The 20,279-nt window shown below is 39.3% G+C and overlaps 1 protein-coding gene across 10 annotated transcripts in view; it reads left to right on the top strand.

Moving 5' to 3' along the window:
• Positions 1–20,279, top strand: part of ERC1 (ELKS/RAB6-interacting/CAST family member 1) — a 277,525-nt gene that overhangs the window by 235,149 nt on the left and 22,097 nt on the right. For 8 of the 10 annotated variants that reach the window (XM_030959956.1, XM_030959958.1, XM_030959955.1 and 5 more), the window contains one exon: positions 9,573–9,674. In XM_030959956.1, the coding sequence (XP_030815816.1) occupies positions 9,573–9,674 (102 nt within the window). Of the gene's footprint in view, positions 1–9,572; positions 9,675–11,187; positions 11,255–20,279 lie in introns of all 10 variants that reach the window. The other 2 variants (XM_030959960.1, XM_030959959.1) reach the window with 1 other exon arrangement.

Here is a 20,279-nt window from a genome sequence, read left to right as displayed (position 1 = left end):
TCAGATTTCATATAGATTTTGTGAGACTAACCTTACCTGTAGTGTTCACTGCTAATGCTTAAATTGTACAAGTTAAAAGTAACCACAAGATCAATGAAATATTGATATGTATTTGAACCTTAGCATAACCTGAAATTACCTTTTAGATTTTGCTTTGTAAAAGATGTTACCAACCTATCAAAGTTTTTAGGAAGAGTTTATGCTCCAAAGAACATTGCAACTTGTTTCTCTCATCCTTTTTTGTCTTTGCTTTTCTATTATTCTGTAAAACATAAAATTAAATTTTTAGTTTGGACCCACAAATACACAGTGAGAAGGGGAAAATTAGCAAGGGGGAAAAGTACAATCATAAGTTTTCAACAGTTTGATTAATGAGGACTGTGGCAAAGACTGGTATTTCCTTTTGTGTTGCTATAGAAGTAGCATTTCACTTTCTTCTTTAAAATGAGTTGTCTTTGGTAGTTAGTATCAAAGGAGATGAAAGAGACAATAAACTGTATCTATTAAACATTCAGCAGACACATGAGCTGATCATGAGAGGCTTGCTTGCTGCTGAGCACTTGAGAACTTGTAGCAGGTCAGTCTCCCAGAATCCAAAAGAAAGGCATGTACCAAAAAAATTCCACTTCTGTGTAGCATTTAGTGCAAGGATATCTTGAGAGTCTACATCCAGACTCTTACAGTTCCAACAAAATGTGTTAGTTTGGACTCCACAGAAGAAGAAAAGCTTGAATGACAGTGCCATCCGTCTGCTTAGCTGAGCTGTAGTTCCTGCCCAGTAACTTTTCAATTTATTGACCATTTCCAACCAAATTGTACAGAGGAAGAGAAGTCTCAAAGATTTTGTAGATTTATAGGAGCTTAATTAACATGCTCAGCTGGGTAGAGGCAAAAAGAGCCCAAAGTGGAGCTCCCACACAGGGGAAGGCAAGGAGAACTGAGCTGTGCTATATTTTGTTTGGCTCCAGCACACACATATGGCTGGCCATTCAGACTTTCACTCTGGTCCCAGCTGAATCTTGCCTGGAGACACCATGGGGGAGGCAGGCTGCAGAAAGAGATTGTTACAAGGGGTTGAAGGCCATGCTTAGAAGATGGAGAACACAAATCCAAAGCACTCAGATCTCATCAGTCAGTATAGAAGGGTAGTAAAGTGGACTCATGTGCTCTTCAAGGGAAGCCATGCTGTCTGCAGAAGAAATTGCTTCTTTACTCATTAAAGAAGCAGTGAAGACCTCACAATAGTCCAAGAGTGGATGTAGCAGCATAATTACCCCAAAAAACCCCAGTTGTTAAGCTAATTTAAATCAATTAGTCTTTTCCCTTTTAAGGATGTGTGGCAGCAAAAGATATTGATCTTATATTCTCTTCTGCAGCAAGACCCTTCTCTTCCATGGTGTGGAATCAGGATGAGATTTGCCCTAACAAACTGCATCACAGGGCAGGCTCATAACCCCCAAAAAATACCTGCTTATTTTAAACCTAGAGGTTTCATCTGCTCAATACTGGAATGTGAACATAACCAGTTCTCATACTTTACCTTAGGAATTAAAATAGCAGCTCATTTTGTTTGGGTGAGAGATCCAGGATTCTTTGGGGATGCTGTTGTGGGTTACCATTTGTCCTGCTGATGCTGCCTAAATGTAGTTTCTTGATGCATAGCCCACCCATTCTCTAAAAATCAGTTTTACTGTATGGTTGTAAATGTCCTCAGCCTGCAGCACTCCCTCAGACATCTTTGAGATACAGGAAGACACACCTTAGTGATATTTCTGCCTAAGACCTTTACATGCAGTGGAGAGATGCCAAAGAAGTAACATACTTGGCTTGCTCCTGAGTAGTTAACCATGAGAGGAGGTATTTTTGTATTTTTAGTTCCCTTTCAAACCTGTAACTGGGCAGGTTCCAGCTTTTATGGAACAAGTAATTGAGAAAGGCAGTTCTATTACCACTGATCTTAAACACATCTTGAGGTATCTCTAAAAAGACTAAAAGAGAGCTAAAGAAACATATATTATAATGATTGTATGGTATAGCACAAAAAGGAATCCCAAATACAGATCTGATTTGGATTTTTTTGTGTGTCACTGGTTTTCTTCATGCAGGAATCAGAGCAATAGATTTCAGTAAACTTTGTCACTGGGCAATTCCCTGGTTTCATAGTTTGTCCATCTCCTAAGAAGCTAAGTCCCAAGAGACACATTCCTGTACAGGGAAAATTTCAGTTCCAAGTTTATTTTTAATCCCATCCACATATGTCTACAGATGTCAGGTCTCACAGAGCATGCCCTATCTAGATGATCTGCCTCCCTTAGTTTAGTTCAAAGGCTTGTAGAGTATGAATTCTTCAGGATGAAGCTTCTCAGTAATTATCACATGTGGGGAGCTGAAGAGGAAAATGACATCTTTAGACACAGAAATTAGCTGGACTGATAAAGTCACTTTATAAGGTAATACTGTTGGAACATTGCCAGCAGCCAATGCAGAAGGCAGCATCTCAGGTAGAGCTGTGTTAAATCCTGCAGGCTTTGACAAACCCCAGCAGCTGCACAGGCTCTTTGCTGGGCTCACAAAAACACAGGCTCCAGCATGTGCAGAAATAGCAATGTGTAGTAACAGGAATGGGTTTCATGTCTGTGCAGTTGAAATTTGTGCTGGTTTGCTGCTAATAGAGAAATCTCAGTCGCTAATCTTAAACACAGCCAAAAGGAAAGCCAGACCTAACTAATAATGTGTCTTTTAAACTTTACAAAGAAAGATGGCAACTCAGTGTGTGCCATCTCTTTATAATTTGAGAAATGTCTCCCTATTCATAAAATATGAGTGGGAAGGGGGCACAGAGTTAAATACTTAAACAATCTTTCTGAGTCCTAATGCTCTAGGTAAGTATAGACTCAAGGTAGTATATTTAGGGTAGGTATAGACTCAAGGCAGTATATTTAGGGTAGGTATAGACTCAAGGTAGTATATTTAGGGTAGGTATAGACTCAAGGTAGTATATTTAAGGTAGGTGTAGGTAAACTCAAGGCAGGCCATCATATTCAAATAACAGGCAATATCAGGGATTATTCTTTCTCTGTTTTTCACAGCCAGATTCCAGCAGGGAGCTGGTTGGACATTAACAGGGATTATGGCTCACTGCAGGTTTTTAACAAGTAGAAAAGAACCATCTGAAAGCCTTCACCAGTGCATAATTCTCAGAGATAGTGAATTTGGCCCACACTTTGTAAGAACAACCGCCTGAGTTTTTCCATTCTATTTCTATGTTATTAGTGACAAAAATGTTCCTGAACTGTTGCTTTTGCATGTGCTTCCAGTGCAACATTATAACTCCTTTAATGTACTAACACACTGCCTCCCCCACATACTCATTTGTCACAAATACAGTCATTATATTAATATTTACTTGATGTGGGGTTTTTTAAACTCTGCATTAGAGGAATAATAAAGCTTGTTTAGACTGGTTAGCAAAACCAAAATTACCCCACGCAAATATTCTACAAAAACTGAGAAAGGAGCCACCGATGTCATCGTTTGTGCTGTCTTTCGTGGTGGAGGAGCACACTTGATGCAAACTCTGCAGTTACTGCAATGAGCACATGAAGCAGACTGGACTAATAGAGAGAATGCCCAGCTCATGAGCTGTTTCTTAGAGAGCTTCTCTAGAGATACAGAAATGTGTGATCCCCATGAATAAAACATGGTTCCAAAAGCTTTCCAGGCTAATGGTTACCAGAGCACTAGCTGTCCTGCAGAAATGCTTAAGAAAGGTATGTACTCTCATTAGAACACACAACTTCGTGCAGGCTTTCAAATGAAAACATTCTGTAAAATATATTATAAACAATGTCTGTAGTTATATCTGTGGCTTTCAAATTTATGTGTGGGATTCCACAATAAAGAGTTTGTCAGATCTGGGCAGCACTCCTCTAGGCTTTACCAGCTGGAGTGCAGAGTTATGTCTCTGACTTTCCCCTAAACTTTGTGGATCAGCATCAGTTCTGGTTTTTCTCATGTAATAATTTAAGTGTGATAAAATCTATTAATTTGGTCTTTAGTGTTGAGGGGCACAAGCAAGCTACCAGTGTGGCCTGCAGTGAACATCAGTGAACACAAAAAAATGTACTTTTGGGAAACTACAGGTGAGAGAGTGCTTTGAAGCAGTGCTTCCATGAATGAGGAACTGAATGATTGGCTACAGTTTTGGCAAGTAAAATAGTATACATGTGCAGTTTGCAATGACAGTTTTCAGATGTTGGTTATGTTAGTTTAACCATGGTAATTTCCTTGTTTACCCAAACATTTAGTGATTATAGAATACAGGCAGAAGTGAACCCAGGGAAAGAAAAAAAAAGTAATGAAAATACAGTGAAATCATGGCAGGGCCATGAAACAACCAAAGAGAGCATGTTTAAAGAAGTTCTGATGCTGATCATTCACATTCATGATTAAACCAGATTCATCTCATGTTTTCTCCTGGTGCTTTTTTCTTTTACTGTAACTGCCTGCTGCAGCAAGGGATAGGGAAGAAGAAAGACTCAAATAATGGCAGGAAGTAAAAAAGGCTATCAAAGAGGCAAAAGGAAAATTGCAGAAATTCTGGGGTGCAAAAAGGGAGGGGTGGGCAAGATCTGATATTTCTAAAGTAAAGTCTAATATATGAGCTGGGGAAGTTGAGTTTTTTTAGATGCAGTAGACTTGCAAATGTTGTGTTTTAGACCTGCAGTTCACAGACTCTGGTCTGCAGAGCCAAGGCCTCCACAGTCATTCCTGGCTTTCAGCTAGGAGCTGGAGAGTGTGTGCTGGCTCTTGAGTAATTTAGAGAATTTACACCAGTGTGAAGGGTTTGGGACTGTTCTTTGTATGGTGACTATTGGCAGAAGAGAAGAGCATTGTTAAGGGCTGTGGGGGCTTTGGGGAAGGTGTCATTGGAGGGCCAGGAGTAATTTTATGAAATCTGTCCAAAAAAAAGTGAAATGAAGGTACCTTCTGGAAAAAAATCGTGAAGCCTATTGGGTTGTGGTGTTTGGTCCAGTTTTCTTCATTCCAGCATTTTTTCTGCACATGCCTGAAGAACATACCTGTCAGGGCACATGGTATTTTTTATAAGCAAAATTTGAACCTGACATCCAGTTCCTATCACTGCTAGCTCTGCTTGCAGCTCTGGAGGTTTTAGACAAAAGCACTCCTGACACAACTGATTTGTCTGCACTGCTCATTTATTTTCTCACAGGACCCTGTGGTTAAACCACTTTGTTGTTCATACTTTTTACAGTGATGTAGAAATGCTTGCCCTAGGATCTGAGCCATAACCTCATGAGGTGGGAGAGGATTGTATAATAGCACCATGACAAACCAGCTCAGGACTGCAGGATGTTGGAGTGGTTCCCCACAGAAAAGTAAACGGTTTGTTTTTACATCATTACAACAGCCATTTGGTCTAGAAATTTCCATCCTTTTGGACATTTTTTTTTCCTGTGGAGGAGTGATAGGAGAAAAACTCAGTTAATGTATTTACAGTTATTATTAAATTTTTAAAGTAGAAGTTTGTCATTAGTAGTCCAGTCTTAAGCAGAAGCTTTTTATTTCTAAGTTTTACATTAAAATAATTGTGAAAATATTATAATATTATATATTTTATTTGCAACACTGCTTGGGCTTTAAACTTTGGAAAATAATTCTTAGTGGTATCTATCAGGAAATAAGCTGCTTTTCTTCCATCTTTTGATTTTTGCCTAATTGCAATCCAATATATATGCATAAATTAGTCCCTTTAGTGGAATCTTTAATGGAATTACATTAATTAGCTCCTTTAATGGAATCCCAATACTAATTTTGACATTTTCTTTCCAAGACTTGCCACAAACACTCACACTTAAATGAGCAGCAGCTGCAGTGGGAGGTCAGGTTGAATTAAAGGAGGAACATAGAAAATGTCCTTCTAGGTGAACTGATCCCTTGTCACCATCAGGACACTGCAGAGATTGTTCTGGGTTTAAATGTTAAGGGCTCTAATGGAGCTAAGGAACTAAACCATATTTGGCAAGTGGGAGGAATTTTGGAACTTATCTCCCTCTTCTTCTGAAAAGTTGAGCTTTGAAACTCTGAAATGATCTGATGAAAATTCCAAATAATAAGAATTGCAGCATATTTTAGGTTGGAGTAGACCTCTGTGTCTAGCCACCTGCTGAGAGCATCACTAATTAGATGTTCAAGGCCTTGTCCAGCTGCATTTTCAGTATCTTCAAGGATGGAGATGACACTCCATGCTGTCTCTGTTCTTGCATTTGATGCACCTCATTATGAAAAGAATTTTCCTGATCTCTAATCAGAATTTTCTCTGTTCCATTTTACATCTGTCCTTTCCTGACCTATCCCTCCAGTGGGTTCATGTTCTCTATTTTCTCCTATCAAGTAATCTTAAAAAAGCCTCCTCTTTTTCAGGCTAAAGCAGCCCAATTCCATCAGCCACTTCTCAATACCTGCTGCCAAGTATTAATAGTAGGTTCTACTCCAATTTAAGTGACAGAAGCACACAACCTCTTCAATTTTACTTCAGAATTCTCTCTGAGGGTCTCTGTGCTTTTTGCTGACCAGACCCAGCCCAGAGGGAGGTGTGTGAATTCCCTGAGGCCTGGCTAAGGGACATCACCAAGAAACTTCCCAGCCTGGTGCAGCCCACTCATTGTTACCCTCTTTTGGTTTTCTGAGTGGGCAGCAACAAAGTCCCAGCAAAAAGGAAAAGGACAATGAGTAAGGGCCCCAGAACCTTGGGAAAACTGGCCAAGGGATCTGGAACACACATTTAGTTCTCTTCTGTGCTGCCAGTTGTAGGGAATGATGGAGCAAGAAACGGGAAAGCCATGCAGATGCACACCTGGCTTTGAGAGTGGTGTAAACAGCAGCATTTTGTGGTTTTTGACCATGGGTAAAAATTTATACAACTCTGAGCTTGCTGGCAGCAAATGGGGTCCACCTGCACCAGAAGGGAAAAGGGATCTTAGCTCAGAACTCAGCAGGGCTCACTGAGAGGGCTTTAAACTACATTTGAAGTGGGATGGAGGCATAGCCAGGCTTGACAGAGATAATGTGTGGGGCCAGCCTGCTGGAAAGCAGCTCTGAGGAGAAGGCTCTGGGGGTCCTGGTGGACAACAAGCTGTCCATGAGCCAGCAGTGTGTCCTTGGAAGCCAGGAAGGCCAGGGGTATCCTGGGGTACATCAGGAAGAGCACTGCCAGCATGGGGGTGATCCTTCTCCTCTAGTGAGGCCGCACCTGGAGTGCTGTGTCCTGTTCTGGGCTCCTCAGGACAAGAGGGACACAGAGCTCCTGGAGTGGGTCCTGTGGAGAGTGGCAAAGACAATGAAAGGATGGAGCATCTCCCTTGCAAGGACAGGCTGAGGGAGCTGGGCCTGATCAGCTTCAAGAGGAGACAAATGAGAGGGGATGTTAACAATGTCTGTCAGTGTCTGCACGGAGGGGTCAGGGGATGGACCAAGCTCTTCTGGTGGTGCTGAGCAATAGGACAAGAGGCCATGGGCAGAATCTGATGCACAGAAGCTCCACCTAACATGGGGAAGAACTTGTTTACTGTGCAGGTGACCAAGCCCTGGAACAGATTGTCCATAGGGGGTGTGGAGTCTCCCTCACCCTCTGGAGTTAATCCTATGCCACGTGCTCTGCTTGAGCAGGGAGGTGGGAGCAGATGACCCACTGTGGTCCCTTCCAGCCTGACTCAGGCTGTGATTCTCTGCAATGTTTATATTCTTCTCTACCTGTACCAGCTAACATAGTTTGTTTGGTTTGTTTTGTTGTTTTTTTTTTTTCACATAATATCAAAACATGCTGCCTCTATCTGAGAAGGGCTACGTTTTCTCTCAGGAAAGTTAATGTGCTGTACCAGCATTCTGCTAAACATCTGGGTTTCAATAGCTTTTCTTCACACACACACACTCTGAAAGTCATGTAAGAATTTATTATTTATTATCAAAACAGTAAATTTCCCAGGAGATGTGAAATTGTTTAGAATCAATTGTTCTCATTGCAAAGAAGAAACTGTTGAAGAGGCAACCTTAAATATAATAAAATAATCAATATTAAGAAAGTGCCTTTACAATAAACTGGTTGTTTAAGGATTAATGTAGTATGTTTCAAGTAGTGATTTATGATGAAGAGTCAGACTTGGAATTCAGAACTTGCTTGACAAAGCAGAGCAAACAATATGAAAATTTTGCATGATGAAATTGCTTATTGCTTAAGCTCAATTTACTATTAGCTTTTGTTAAATTATTCCAAAATAAAATCAAATCCAGATTCGAACCCTGGACCTTCTCTCATGATCTGAATAGAGAGAAGTAGAATCTGCATTCTCTAACTTCGAGATGCTCATTAAACTTAGAGTTTTCAGTGAGAAACCATGGAGTTATGAAGGGATTGAATCCACAGCTGGCATTTCTGTCAGCTTTGAGCTTTCATTTGAGACATTTCATTTCAGTGCATGTCTGATGATTTCATATGTCTAGCTGTAGATAATTTGCTCTGTATCATATCCAGTGTAGGTCAGGGTAGCCTTTTGATTTCCTTAGAATACTAAATTTCCCAAAGCTCAAAGTGGGGCTCTTTGTGCTTTCTAAGCTGGGAGCAGAAATTATTTGTGTTTGTAGGTGTTTGGGGACCTCATTTCAGGGTAGTCTGTTAAAAGGGTTTTTCTAACTAACATTCTCCTTTGCAGACACAGCCAGGTAATGTATTTTAATGTTCTTTGCAATTGCTCACCTAGAATGGTATTGTTAAGTTCCATTTATTCTTACACAGTTTATTTTCTACAGTGTGTTTTCAAAATCCTGTCTCTTCTGGAACTGGAAATTTCCTAAGAAGTTGAAGAAAAACAAAAGAACTTGTTTCATACTTTGCTAATTCTTTACTTGACTGTGTCCAGGTTTTAATTTTAGAAGCCTTCATTATGACAGTTTTTCTTCCATAATATCTATTTATTAACTTTTTCATTTCATCACAGGATGGCTTTTGTATAATTAACATTTTTCTGACCAGTCTCAAAATTTTTTTGTTCTTTGATATATCAGTTGAAAACTGATTTGCATCTTGAAACTGGATGGACTTCTTAAGTAAAAACCTATTTTCAGCTTGTGCACTTTTTGGTTTTTAAAACTGACTGCTTTCTGAGGGCTTCATTGGGGGTTTTTTAATTGACTTAGGGACACCTAACTCATGTTTTCATTGAATTATTCTCCAAGTTGGTGTCTGAATCTTAATCCCAAGAATCTCTAAGAAGAAATTAATTTCTTGTACAGCACAAGTTTTAGTAGGTACAAGTCAGATGATCCACCTACTTGCACAGCTAATTTATCCTTAAAGGGAACAGGTTGGAATGTGTCTCCATCCACAGTTTTTACCAGTTCTCTGTGGCAGTACCAACTGATGTCTAGGCATGTGTCTTGTTTTTGCCCGTGTATGGATTTTGGATGTGCACTTGTATAAATGCCCTGTTCCCTTTAGTCCCCTTGATAACATTTGAGGGTAGACTGAGATTCTTTCCTCTTGCTTTTTTTAACAGACTCAGAACCGTATGAAGCTGATGGCTGACAACTATGAGGATGACCACCTCAAATCCTCATCCCATTCCAACCAAACCAACCACAAGCCCTCCCCTGACCAGGTAATGTCTCTGTCTTTTTTGTTTTTAAAGTCATTTTTACTGTGGGGGCTGATGATTTGGTGTCATAAGTAGTTTTTCCTGATATGCTTGCAAAAGTAGCATTCCAGAATGCAGTTATAAACCAGAACTGGGTGTTGCTGTTGTGTTGGCTTTGTGCAAAACTCCTGAATGAACAATTCCTGGTACCAAGCTGTTGTTAGCTGGATGGAGAGGAGGAGGTACATTGAAAAGGAACAAAAAGGAACAAAAACTTTACTCTCCTAAAATGCGAGACTCGAGTCCTGTATGACATATTCAGATTTTAGTAGCTCAGGTTTACTGCTTGAGTGTGTGGAGTGTCCAGGACTGTTTCTTGTCTTCAGTAGCAGGAAATCCTGCTCCAGGATCAGCTTTCTGATCTATGGATTGCATACAAGCAGTTCTCTCCATTTCCCACGAGGAAATCCCAGCCCTGGTGCCAAATGAGCACAGACTGCTCCCTCACAAACTCAATGGGCCATGAACTGAAGGAAAATCAATTTACCATCTCCAAAGCAGTGAGGAGCCTCCTGTGGCATTTACAAAGCACAGGAGCCGTGTGCTTGATAACTATTAGAGAGATTAACCATCCCTTGGGTAGCACAGAAAATGCCAACATAATTGCACATCCCATGTTGTAATCTCATCCACTGCAGTTTAATTAAAATATTAGCCATCATTAATCACTGCCTCAACAGAGGGAAGGAATGCTTCTCTTTGCCCTCTGACTCATGTAGAAATTGGTGAGATATGAAGGGAAGCATATCTCTCTAGACCTTTAAGTGCCAACTTAGTGATACACTGAAATAATGAGTAAGGTACAAGAGGAAAATGGCAAAAGCCAATTACTTATTCACCCTGCAAAAATAGATCTTGAAAAATCTTCTTTCGTGTCTGCATCAGCAAACAAGAAGGAGTATATACTATCAAACAAACAGAAAAACTCTGATTTCCAAGGGAACTTCTCTTTGTGCATCTTAATACCTTCCTCGACTCTATGTTGACTGGCTTGAATTTTCTGCAGTTTTTTGAAAATGTTGGTATTTCACTCTCCTTCTTCAGGAGAGTGAAATTGTTAATACTGAAAATTAAATGGATTTCCTAATCTTAATTTGGTACAAATGTTAGAAAATGTGTTGTTTCTGCTGAAAGTCTACAGAGAGCTGAAGCCATTTCCAGCGTGTAACTTTAGTACATGCTTGTAAATAAAGGCAGTGTAGCATCCACAGATGAAATAAAATTTAGACATTTACAGAAATTCTTGCAAAGACCTCACAGGGAAGGGCAATAGGGAAGAGAGGGGGTGGGAGGAGGCTCTGATTGCACTTCCCTTTGCAAAGGGGCATTTTGAAAGCTGACAAAGCCTCCAAGGTCAGGATACTGCATAAGGAATAGAAACGCTTTGTACTACTGTTTGTACTTCATGTGCTTTAAATACTAACCAACTCTTTGTTTCATTCCCATGCTGCTCTGGGGCTTTCCTGTGCACCTCTAGGATGAGGAGGAGGGTATTTGGGCATAACCAGTCAGATGCTCTTAGCTCAGCCATTTTGTTCAGAACGGTGAGAACCAACCTCTCCTGCCAACTGAAAAGTTTCCAACAGTCACTCCCACCCCTCACTGCTGTGCTTTGTCAAACCTGGCTCTGCTCCCTCCCCTTGCTTCCATGTCCCTGCATGAGGGTGTTTCTCGTGTGTTTATGTGCAGTTTGTGATTTTCTTCTTCCAGTCATCCTCTCTTTGTTTCACCATGTTGTGGGGAGAACTTCCCAGGGCATGTAATTGAGTTTCTGTGCAAGTACGAAAGAGCAGGAAATGTCTTTCATGTCATTTATCATTGACTTCATGGAGGAAATGTTTTCAGTGGGATTCTTTTTCAAAGCAGTTTGCGCCCTAGCCAAACCTATGTGTGCTTTTTCAATTCTGGTTTGTAAAGAATGTGCTCCAGGATAATGTTCCTCCTGAAGATAATGTTCCTTCTGAAGGTTTGGGGCATGTTGAGATCTGCTGCAGAGATTGCTGCCATGCACGCTGACCTAACTAGTCACAGATATTTATCAACTCACAGCACAGGATTCTCTAGATGGACTAGGAGTATGGATTGTCTATAAATGTGAAGGCAAAGAGGAATGTCCCCTTAACCTTCCTCTCTCCCTTCCGTCTCCCTCATTCTTTCAAAACAGTGGGCGAGAAATTAGGAGCTGTTTTTCATTTAAAGTACATTTTGTTTCTCTCTGTCCATGTCCACAATTTTTTCTTTTGTGCTGTCAAATTGTCCTCACAATGCCCATTTCCAAAAGGGAAGACAGTACAGAGGACAGAGCCTGCTCCTCAAGCCTGTCCTTTAGCAAAAAAACCTCTTACTGGCCAGGAGTCAAGTACTGATTATCACCCTACAGTACACAGCATTCATTTATGCCTTAGAGTATCAGTTTTAAAGCAGAATATGTTTCTCTGAAGCACTTGAAGCATTTTAAAGGACTGATGACAGTATTTTTAAAACCTATATGAAACTTTTTCCTTCTTCACTTATCCTTTTAAGAAAAAAAATACATCAGTTTCTGTGCACTTTTTTCTAAGAATTTGGTTTTTTCATTTCAGTTATTTGAAAGAAAGCTGAAAATTTCTGTGGAAATCTTGGACCCTTGCATTTCTGAAAATTATTGCTTTGTGTTAGATTTGTAAAACATTCATGAGAGAATAAGGCACTCTCATCTCTTGCACTTGTTCAATTAACTACAGACTTACAGTCTGTCTGTCTGTATAGATCAAATCCCTCTTTTCAAGCCAACCATCTGAAAAATTTAATCCAACTGTGGCAGTGGCAAACTTGAATTTCATGCCTTGGGGTTTGAGCTGAGAAAATCTCTTTAGTGGACAAATTGATAAAGTGCTTCATTAATTTGCACTCGCTGTTGATTTCACATTCTTTTTGAATCACCGCTCCTGCAATGGTTGTGCGCTCGTGTGTGTTGTTAAAAGTTTTAGAGATGATGCTTGTAAAGATCAGCTGAAGCACAGAAATTAAACAGGGGAGAGCAGGTAAGTAAATGATGAAAAGGAAGAGGACACTCACTATGAAGGTAGGAATCATTCTGATTTTCCTTCTGGAGCAAGCATGGAGTTTGTGTAGAAAACACTGAGAAAGATTTCTTCTCTTTCCTCTCCCGTGTGCTGATGCATTTAAGAATGCAACTGTGCTAAGAGCATGGTTTTTCATAGTTTTCTGAATTAATGGGTGGTTGACATTAAAAACACCTTATGTCTCCAGTTTGAGGCACTTTCCTCAGGAAAGCTGTTGCAGAGTATCCCAATCAAAATAATGAATCAGCCAGCAGCCTTGCCTTCCCCTCATCTCATCAGAGAAACTTGTCAGCCTCGACATTGTCATGCATACATCAGCAGGGAAGGTATAAAGGTGATGGATGCTTCCCAAGCCAGTTATTCCCAACAGAGTACATGTTTTTACTGTGATATTCCATGTTCATTAAAAAAAAAGTCCTTATTCTCTTTGTAAAAGCTAAGATGATGTAAGTTACAGAGTCCCTAACCTCCATGTGTTAAATTAAATTTATGTATTACAATGATAAAGTGTAATTAATAGCACAGGACTTGGCAATAAGTTTGTTTTTTAAAGTTCCTTCAGGTCTGTGGATGCAATCACCTCTGGTCAATACTGAAGATTAAATGGAGACAAAAAGCTATGTACAATAGTTAACTACATTCTTTTATTTTTATGGTTTAGGTCTTAAGGCTTTTCCCCTCCAGCATTCTGGAATTGACTGAATTTAATATTTAATTATGCCAAGTCTGTACATGACAGCGTTATCAGATAGAGCTCCCCTGAAATGGATCACTGTTCATAAACATCTGCACCCTCCCTGTAATTTCTGAGGATGGTAGTTTACATTTCAGTTTATAGTTCAATGTAAATACCATCTTTCATCCTGAAATAGTTTTTCCTAGCATTTTTCCCTCAGCTCGTTTCCTTGCTGTGTGAATTTCTTATGACTCCTTTTATTCCCCAGATGGAGCTCTATCCTCCTCTGCATCCTAGTCAATTCCAGTGTGATTTAACACAAAGATGCTCTTTGGTCTTTCTCAAATGCTAAACTGCTCTGGCCAATGGTTTAATTAGTTATCACTCACTTTTATCAAGAATAATATGCATTTACACCATAGGAGATCTAATATACATGCAAAAGGATAGGTGTATATGTGGGTGTTTATTCTTGTAAATCTGTGCCAGGTGTGTGCCACGTGAGGGAAGTAAAGCAAAGCTTCCATGCAGAGATTTCCCAAGCTGCTCAGTTCGTCCACTTGTCCTGTGAAGCACAGCTGTGCTACCTAAAATGGGAGAAAATGTGGGTGTGGCTCAGAAATCTGCTTCATCCACTCATCCATTCATTAATTGAAAATTTTTATTAGGCTTATTAGAGCAACAGTGGAATGGTCAAAGAGCTAGCATGGAACTGGAGTGCATAAAAATGGGGATGTTTCAAGACAATGAAAATATTGGCAATTCCTATTACCCTAAAAATATTGTAAGACAAAAAGGCTCTTTGTGACATTTTTCTTCAGTACTTGAGTTTGACAGATTTAACTCAGAACCACTGAGTAATGTGAGTTGAGTACTGAAGGCACTCACAAAATTTAACACTTCAGATTTCAGAGGTGTTGTCTGTGGTGGGAAGAGGGGATAAGTCATTACAGAAAAATATTTGGCTCATCTCAAGGCTTAATGTAATCTTTGCCAGAGCAGACAAACTACTGGAAGTTTTCCTTGGGATCACTACAACACTAAAAATGTCTATACTTTGGGAAGTTTGAGGAGAAAATTGAAATTTTTTTTTCCACATTATTTGATTCTGATTTCTTTTAGTGAAAAAATATAGTTCTTCATGGTGAGTTCCATATTTAAATTATACAGGCATTCATTCACTACATAAATGTGAGCTTCTCTCCACAGTCCACATTTTGTGCAGAACTGCTTGTCCTGCTGTCACACTTTTGAGGTTCTCAGTATTGTCACTCACTACACTGTGACCTCATAAGCCTTTTGACTAGATTTATTTTCAGTCTGGTCTTTTTAATTGTTAGATCATGCAAAATGGTCAGAACCACCAGGCCTTCATGCCTGACTCATATTACATTGTAATTTACTGGACACAATACCAGACCACGATTCAGAAGATAAATTCTTTCCTGGCATCTTCTCCAACCACTCACTTGTTCTCTTCCTCCCTGTCTCAAATTCTCTATTTGTAAAATGAGCTGAAGTTTTTGTAAAAGTGCAAGTTCTGCTTGGGAAAAGTGCTGTATAAGTGCTAGGTACTATTACTGTGTGATATTTGGAAATTTTCTTATTAAAGTGATATGATGGTGATTCTAATACCTCATTTTGAAATTGTTCCTGAAATTGTGGTATATTTGTATTTGACTCTATTACTACATCTTTTTTTTTTTCCAAGATCCTATTCCTTCCCAAGAAAAGGGAAAATAACCCATATTTTCAAGGTGTTGCCATTCCAGCATGCTGGACAAAGTTCTTTAGACCACTGTCTCTTGTTCCTTACTGTCATCTCTTGTCTTCTGAAGAATCATTTCTTCCCCTCTCTAAAAATGTACAAACTGGTTGTGGTGCAGTATAATAATGATATTATTACAATTCTTCGTCCAGGTCTGTAAAAGCATTGCCAAAGTGTCTTGTGCTTGCCTTGGAGACATATCCTGTGCAAAATTTGAAGGTAGTTACATGAGATAATCTTGCAGTGCTTAAACGTGTCCTGACAGAGAGAGAGAGATTATCATATTTGTTTTGTCATATTGGTGACCATCAGGGTTCTTCACTCCCCCTTTTTGGATGGGCAACCTTTTAGTAAGAACCCTAATGTGATGAACTCAAATAACATGATGTAACTAATTTATCCTTAGGAGAGTTAGAGAAGAATGCTTTCCTTGAGACAAAGTCAGCTTCCACTCCTGGTCCTTTTCTTCTTTTGGAGAACAATTCTTCTGCTAGCTTTTTTTTTTTTAAACCAATTATTTTGCTGTTAATAACTAATTTCTGTTAGAAGAATGTATTCTCTGTCCAAGAATGTTACATCTATGAGCACAAAAGAACTGATCTTGATACACTGTTCATCTTCTTTCTGATCCCAGAATGATAAAACTAAGATTTCCAGATGGAATTTTGTAATCTGCAGCTCTGGGATGAATTAAACACTCACTACAGAGGTGCAACTGGACTGTATCACTGTCTTCCTATTATTCTTACAGATCAAAGAAGAACACAAGTAGATACTTACAGTCTAAAACATTCAAAACAGATGGCTGGCTTCTTTTTGTAGAGATTTGTGCTTTTCAGCAAAACAATTGCAGAAAGGCCATCATTCATTTCTGCCAGATGAGATTATGCCAGGTCTGTGTCTTATTTTCTCTTTTGATTTGCAGCTGAACATAATCTTCTACTGGTGGCTTGGTCTTTGTAGCAAGTAGGAATTCTGCACTCGGACATTCTTGTTTCTGGCCACTTCCAGGAGAGTTGTTCCTTGCAGTTTGTGTGATATTCTCTACTATCTCCCAGTGATTCTGAGCTCTGGCACTCCTAGACAGGACACTCAGAGACACAGGACAAGCAGCTGCAGCCAAACCCTTTCAGTTGTCATTTAGGAGGAAAGAAACTGAGGGAGAGGGGAGATAAACAATGTCAGAAAAAGAATCAAGCCCAAACGTGCTTTCCAGTGTATTAACTATGAAAATAAGCTCCACAGAATTAGTAACTCAAATAAAAACTGTAAGGGCATATAGGCAATCTAGACACTGCATTTTCCTGGTTGGTAAAGTTCATAATGACTGATGGACATGTCAGGATTTACAGTTCCATCTCACTACGGGTTCTCCAACTACATCTGGTTGTTGAAGTAACTTTTAGATAGGAACTACTGTATATACTTATAATATAGGTGTTTGTATTCATTCTGTGTTTGAATGTAGAGCAAGCAACTCCAAAAAGACTTCCTGAAGACAGATAAACCTTCCCAAGTCTTTGCTTTGAAAGTGTCTTTCAGCAAGTAGAGAGCTGCAAGAGCAGAATGAAGAGCCAGAGTTGGAGAAGGACAAGACCAAGATTCCTATCACCTGCAGACAGGGAGGTTATAGTTCATCTGAACAGGAAAAGCCCTGATTGTGTTCTCTGGTAGACTACTTAGGAAATACCTTCTGGTTTGCATTAGCAGTGGGACAGACAGCAGAGCACAGCCCTGACACATCAGCACTGCCTTGGACACGCTCTCCCAGTGCCCTGCTGCCATGCTCTGCATTCAGAGCAGTGTGAGACACTGTTTGCCTTTATCCCTTGTAACAGGGAGAAGCAATAGACAAAATACAGCCCAGCAAGAAATGGGGGTACTTGCTGCTTCACTCTTGTGTAGAGAACAAGTGCTGGAAAGCTTGGATGCACTAAAAGCAGAAGCAGGTTGTTAATACTTATTCTCAAGCTGCTCTATTTTTGTAGAGAAGGAATCAGCATAAAATCTGACTCTGTGAAAATGAATCAGATTGATTTCACAGAATCATAAAATCTGATTCTGTGAAAACAAAACTTGCCTAGTTACACCTACAAAAGTTTGGTCAGGTTTAAATGCTGTTTAAATCCACAGTGTCATGTACAAGATGCAAACAGTTGTTAAACTGTTTTTGCTTACTGCAGAACTATATTTTTTTCCTTCATGATAATTGTTAGTATCATCAGTTTGACTACCCAGTTTCATAGCTTTCTATAATTTAATTTATTATTCAGAAATTTAATTTGGTAACTAACACAACTTACAGGGGTGAAGTGCTCAAATGAAAGAGATTTTAATAATAAAGAGGTGTGAGATGTGCACAGTGCAGTGAGTTTATTTAGGGGGTAAGAGATTGAGTGAATGCCCTTGCTTTTGAAAGGAAGGGAATAAGAAAACAGGTAAAATTCAACCTGTGTGCAAACACCACCTTCAGCTCTGCTGAGGTATCTCATTCCTGAAAGTTCATTTTCCCCTTGGTCCAGTTACAGGCCCCTCACATGAGGATTTCAGTTCTGATCTCCAGCAGTCCCTGCTGTTCCTCTCGTGGTTCCCTGCCAACTTTGCTCCCCAGCCCACAGAAGTGAAAGTTGCCAGTGTCATGGAAAGCACTTCTGGATTTGTTATGTATAAAAATATTTTAGAACTACTTGCTCTTTTTGAGTGCTTTAGGAACCTTACCAACCCACTGCAATTCTCTGCCTCACCTAGATGATGGGGAAAGGATTTTATTTAAACAGAGGGAGCTTATGACAAAACTCCTTTCCCTGGTTTGTTTTTTCTATTATTTTTTCTGGTCTGGATTTTTCCCAAGGTGAAGAGGGTGAACTCTGGAAATCATTAATCCATGGGATTTGTTCATGGTGTATAAAAATTTCAAAAATCATTTGCTCTATAAAAATGATTTCCTAATTGATTCTGTCAGAAAGGAACTGAGTAAGACAGCTCTGTCAAAATAGCCAGAATCTCTTTTAGCTCCTCACGTATATTGTTCCGGTTTATGGGGAGAAAATTATGAAGGTTAGAGTTAAATCTTTTTTTTTATTGTCTTTAAAACAATCTAAACAAATCTAAAGGATACTGAGCCTGTCCTTGAGCTTTTGTGTGGGGGTCTTCTGAAGAAACCAAGTATATGTGTATCTGTGAACTGAGCTGAACTGAACTGAGGTCAAGATGTGTCTTTTTGAGAACTTTCTTCTGTTTCCATTTAAAATAATGAAGGGAAGACATCAGTGATAAATTGCTCTGAATTTGGGAAAGCTTTGCACATTCTGAGCCAAATTCATGCCTCATAAAACTCCATTGCATTCAGTGGTTACAATATTATTGTTGAACCCTTGTGTTTGTTGCCAAACAAAAACAAATGGTCTGAGCAAGAAGGGATAATTCAATTTGCCATGCAAATACTTCCAGACTGTGTCACTCACTATCTTAGTTTATTTTCATATCTCCCAGTATAAGATACTTAGCTATAAAGGCAAAATATCCCAGTCTGGCAATATCTATAATAAAACCCAGATACAGGGAGGTACACAGAGATTTGTCAGGTCCTTTTGAAATAATTGCTTTTTAACAAACATATGTGCTTACACAATCTTTGGCCCCATCTTCTCCTGTGCAGTTTGGTAGTTTGGGAAGTAGGGTTTTTTGGGTAGCATAGTTACAACTGTATGTAACAAAGTTTGAAAATAATTTTCCACACTCACATGGTAGATGTGGTTGATAGGAGATAAAGGACTACCTGCACTGTTTTTCCAAACATATTTGTAATGTCCAATCTGAAGTTTTAAGGATGTGTTTGGTGGTGCTTTGGGTTTCTGCTTGGATTTTTTTCAGAATTCCTTCTTTATTTGTGCTGTGCAGGATTTACAATGAACACTCAAGGTGTGTAGACCAGGCTGGCAAGCTTGATCATTTCTCAAATTGCTTAATTCCTTGGAAGCTTTCAGATTTATTCCACCTACACTTCTTTGTAGCACTTTAATACAAAAACACTGTCATTTTTACCTCACTTTGTTTACTTTGACCCCTGAGATTACTTGTCAGTTCCACTTTATTTTCTTCTTGATGTAGCTGTACTTCCAGGGAGGTTTTTTTTTCCTCTCAGATACTTAGAGATTTTGGGGTAAATTAAGAAAAATTACTGATTTATTTGATTGCAAAATGAAGAGCACTCACCAGCATCACTCTGCCCTTTAGGGGTCTGTAGTGGAAATGTGCAAACAAGGCACTCAGGCTAATAGGGGGATATGACAGTCATCCTGCCAGTGCCAAATGTATATATGGCACTTTATATTGTCCTTGCTGTATCAAAAAATGTTATTTTCTCCCTTTTTCTTAAAGATAACTGCTGTTGATCCATGATCAACCTCCACATTTCCACATTGATGCATTATTCTTGATAAGTAAGGCAAGTTGTGTAAGGAGATAACTTTTACAAGGTCGACTGATGCAGTTGCAAAAACAGGCAGCTTTTAGGGGTGTCTGTAAGATTTTATTTCAAAATGGCAACTGCAGGTTTTTAAAGTAGAGATTTAGAAGGTATTCTCTGAAATTAGTTAAAGTGAAGTATTTGGTTCTGAAAAAGAAAAGTGGTTGCTTCCTTCAGAGAAAAAGGGATTGTTAGCAGGGAGAAAGGTGACCAGGTCATTAATCCTTCTACCTGGAGAAGGCATAATTTAAAGCTAGTGATTGTGGTGAACTGCACATTGATTAAACTGACTCTTTATTCTGCAGATGTCTGTGGACATTGCTGGTTTTCTTTTCCAAATAACCACCTATGTATTTTTTGCATATTTCCAGTAGACACTGCTGTGTATATAGAGATATTTAAAAGCAAAGACTTAGCATATAAAACTTGAAATTCAGTTACCCATATTTCAGTTGACCACTGTCCAGCAACAGTAGGACCACCATTGAAGAAGAGGTATCATTTCATTCTAAGGCTTTTTTGCCCCAATGACTTGTACAACTACACTTAGATTCACATTTGTCATAGTCAAAGATTTTTTTTTAAATGTACG

The sequence above is a fragment of the Camarhynchus parvulus genome, chromosome 1A, assembly GCF_901933205.1.
Source record: "Camarhynchus parvulus chromosome 1A, STF_HiC, whole genome shotgun sequence".
NCBI lineage: Eukaryota > Metazoa > Chordata > Aves > Passeriformes > Thraupidae > Camarhynchus > Camarhynchus parvulus.
The sequence above is the reverse complement of the archived record's forward strand: the minus strand, read 5'-3'. Positions and strand labels throughout refer to the sequence as shown.